At 41.8% G+C, this 3,758-nt stretch overlaps 1 protein-coding gene across 1 annotated transcript in view; it reads right to left on the reverse strand.

Moving 5' to 3' along the window:
• LOC107300355 (ankyrin repeat domain-containing protein 27-like) overlaps nucleotides 1-3,758 on the reverse strand; it is a gene marked incomplete at its 3' end in the record, with an annotated part of 32,633 nt that overhangs the window by 9,040 nt on the left and 19,835 nt on the right. The window contains exons 3-5 of the mRNA XM_015829689.1: nucleotides 3,018-3,077; nucleotides 2,784-2,906; nucleotides 1,780-1,824 (exon numbers count right to left, since the gene is read on the reverse strand). Coding sequence (XP_015685175.1) covers nucleotides 1,780-1,824; nucleotides 2,784-2,906; nucleotides 3,018-3,077 — 228 coding nt within the window. The remainder of the gene's footprint in view (nucleotides 1-1,779; nucleotides 1,825-2,783; nucleotides 2,907-3,017; nucleotides 3,078-3,758) is intronic.

The raw sequence follows: 3,758 nt of genomic DNA on the forward strand, positions 1-3,758 counted from the left end.
AGGACTACCCAACCGGTCGTAAGTCGAGGACTTTCCCTGCCCGGGAGCGCTGCGCATGCGTGGTTCCGCCCCCTGCGCCGGCCGAGGCGTAGCTGGCAAGCGGCAGAGACGGAGCAGGCCGACCACCAGCTGGCCCAGCCCAAGGGAGGTAAGGCACCCGCTGGAAAAGGGGAAAAAAATGGCGGACAAAAAAAATGGCAGACAAAAAAATGGCGGACAGCCTTGCTTGGCGACCCCCGTGAAATGGTCGATCGACCCCAAATGGGGTACCGACCCACAGGTTGAGAACCACTGCGTTAAATGTTCTCACTGCCAAGATGAATTTGCTAAGGAGATGTGATCTAAATTAGAAAAGACATCCCCTCTTTATCTGGACTTTGATGTTCCTCTCTGCTCAATCCTTTTAGCTGGGATTGCTGGGGATTAAAAACCAGAAGGCTTTGCACCAGAATAGGCCAGTGTCTGCTGTTCTATTTATCTTTTCAATACGGTTCATGTTTGAAGCCAGAACGCTAATTTTTATCTAGAAGAAATACACTTTGGTTGCAAAAAACAGCACTTTGCTCCCCCAATCAGAAATGAGGGAAGCATAAGGAAATTCTTGGTTACGAGCATTATACAAAGGGAAAGTTTTTTTTTTTTTTTACAAGCACTGCTATTTAAAAAGCCAGCATGTGCTCCATCCAGATCTAGAGGAAAAATTCTCTTGGGCCAGATGTTTTTAGTGCCCTTCAGCTCTGGCCAGGAATCCACCTTCTTCTTGGCACTTTTAAGTAATATAACTTATTTACATGCCTTCTCTTTAGGTCCAGTCAACACCGCCTAAAGCGGGCTCCTTGTCCACAGTTTGCTATAGACCTACGTCATACATGCTTACGGAGAAACCACCAATGGTTGCGTTCATATAATTGTGAAGACAACCCAACCCAATCATGGATAGACCAAAGCAATGGGTGAGAACTGTAAATCAGGGCTTTCCAACCCTGGCAGCTTTATGACTTGTAGATGACCACTCCCAGAATTCTCAACACTGGCTAGGGAATTCTGGGAGTTGAAGTCCACAAATCTTAAAAGTTGTCACAGTTGGACACTTCTACTCTAAATATTCACCTTTTAGCTCCTATCCCATAGATAACTGACTCTGATGTAGGAAACTGTTAATTTCTCACAACAAAATCCAGAAGAAGAAGAAGAAAGAAGAATAAAGTTGAAAGGGACCTTGGAGGTCATCTAGTCCAACCCCCTGCTCAGGCAGGTAACCCTATACCATTTCAGACAAATGGCTGTCCAGTCTCTTCTTAAAAACCTCCAGTGTTGGAGTATTCACCGCTTCTGGAGGCAGGTTGTTCCACTGGTTAATTGTTCTAACAGTCAGGAAGTTTCTCCTTAGTTCTAGGTTGCTTCTCTTGCTTTGTATGACTTGGTTGGCTTTTAGATTAACAAAAGAGTTAATCTTCAAGACCCTATAAGTACATTCTCCTACTATATTAAATTGGGGCTATCTAGGATTAGATTTTGATTGACTTAACACATTGCACAAATTCAGCGATTTTCACTAATTAGTGAAACTGATATACCCAGCCAGCATCCGCCCTTTTGCAAAGAAAAGATATTATGGGGGGGGGGGGAAGATGAAAGCTGTCCGGAGAAGCTTTGAATATGGGACAGAGGGGTAGCATCATCCCTATGCTGGGAAACTCTACTTAGCACCATCATCAATGCATGTGCCCACTAGCATCTACGGTCTTGCAAAGCACGAATCCAGTGAACTGCTCTTACCATCTCCAAGTCTCCATCAGCAACTGCTCTTAGAAGCTTGTCCACCTACAGAACAAATAACACCAGAAAGAGAAATCATTTTACCTGACTTGGCATCTATTACAGAATTGATATACAGTATTGCAAAGTGGGCAGCACAGACAGAAAGGCCACGAAGATGTTAAATGGTCGCTGAAGCTGAAGGTTTGGTTTGACATAAAAAGACCCTAAAATTTAGACACCAGGATAGAAAGTCAGTTTGGTCTACTGATTAAGATACCAGGCTAGAAAGTGGGAGACTATGAGTTCAAGCCCCACCTTAGCCATGAAAGCCAGCTGGGTGATCTTGAGCTGGTAACTCTACAACTTCAGAAGGTTGTTGTGGGGAAAAATAGGAGGAAGGTGTATCAGATATGTTATTTGTAAAAATAATAAAAGCAGGATAGGAAGGGAAGGGAAGGGAAGGGAAGGGAAGGGAAGGGAAGGAAGGAAGGAAGGAAGGAAGGAAGGAAGGAAGGAAGGAAGGAAGGAAGGAAGGAAGGAAGGAAGGAAGGAAGGAAGGAAGGAAGGAAGGAAGGAAAGGTCTTACAAATGTATTTCACTGTTACAGATCTAGTTGCTTGCTAAGTGCAAGAACCATGCATTAAATATCTTGTAAGCAGGCTTCTTAGTAGAACCCCCTTCATTCTGAAATACCCTCTCTTCTAAAATTTGTGAGATGCTTAAAAATTTTGAGTTTCTAGGCTCCGGTGAAAGATCAGCCTCTTCCCCCACCCCTTCCCTGTATAAATCTATGCAATCATCTCCTCTGTCTTCTATATTTCATCATCTATATTCATCTACTTCAATATTCCTTCTGAAATCTGAAGTTTAGCAGCACATAAGGGGAATGGATGCATCTTCGGTCCCCCGAATCGGCCAATCAAATGGATGGAGCCTGATGTTATTTAAGAAAGAGGGACAAAACAGGAGTTATATTAGAACTTGGACTGCCCTGCCAAATGCTTACCAGATCATCAGCTTACCTCTTTATAATTAGATTTGGCTTCTTCTGGTGTCACTGTTGTCACTAGTATTATGGAAGAAAAACTGGAGGTGGATGATACTTGGCTGATGGTGTCTTCACAACACGAAGATCGGACTGGTGACTAGTGGACATCCCATAAAGAAAGCAAAAGGAAAAAGAAAGCCTTTATTTAACAGCTGATCAGCAGGATAGCTGTAAACAAAGAGAGTTAGGACCCACACATTTGAATTACCTGAGAAGCATGTTGTCCTTTTTCAAAAGTGAGGTAGTTCAGTTCCATTAAGGATACAATCTGCAGAGAGATTAAAAGCCAGTGAGCAAGCAAGTGCAGATCCCAAGAAATTACCCACCTGGATATCAAATATACTACCAGCAAATAAATTAACTGAGTTCACAGATAGTGCTAAATTATAATAGTCTGCTTTCTTGTGGCTTGTAAACCATTTTTTTTTTTACTCAAATGTTTTCTGCAAAGACAGCCAACTGTGGGTGATTCAGGGAACACCAGTTAAAGAAAAATGGCCTAGCCATAATATACAGAAACTTAAGAGAAGTTAGTCAAATGCATTTTAAAGTCATATAGGTTTTTTTTTGTAGCTTCACAAAATAAATCTAGCCAAAGTGAAAAAAATAATTAAGCCAAACAGAGTAGTAATAAACTTGAACTGGTTAGGTTTTTAAGATGTCACAAGACTGCTTGTTTTTATTAATTTGTATTGAAGATGCCAAAAAAACAAAGAGGAAAGTTTTGGGAACTTTTACTATGCATAAAAGCAAATCTAAGAGCGCACAGACAGAGATTCTACATTTCTCTCGCAGCTCTTCTGTGTGTATGAGTATGCATAAAACACAACTGTGACCTTTCTCCAACATTATAAATCAGAAGCTATTTTTAAAAGGCTGTGCAAAGCTGTGAAGCATCTACAAGAAATCAACCAAGCTTAGAGAGCACCAAGGACCCCACAGAAATAGT

This window comes from Protobothrops mucrosquamatus, unplaced genomic scaffold, assembly GCF_001527695.2.
Source record: "Protobothrops mucrosquamatus isolate PMUCROS unplaced genomic scaffold, P.Mucros_1.0 scaffold6759, whole genome shotgun sequence".
Taxonomy (NCBI): domain Eukaryota; kingdom Metazoa; phylum Chordata; class Lepidosauria; order Squamata; family Viperidae; genus Protobothrops; species Protobothrops mucrosquamatus.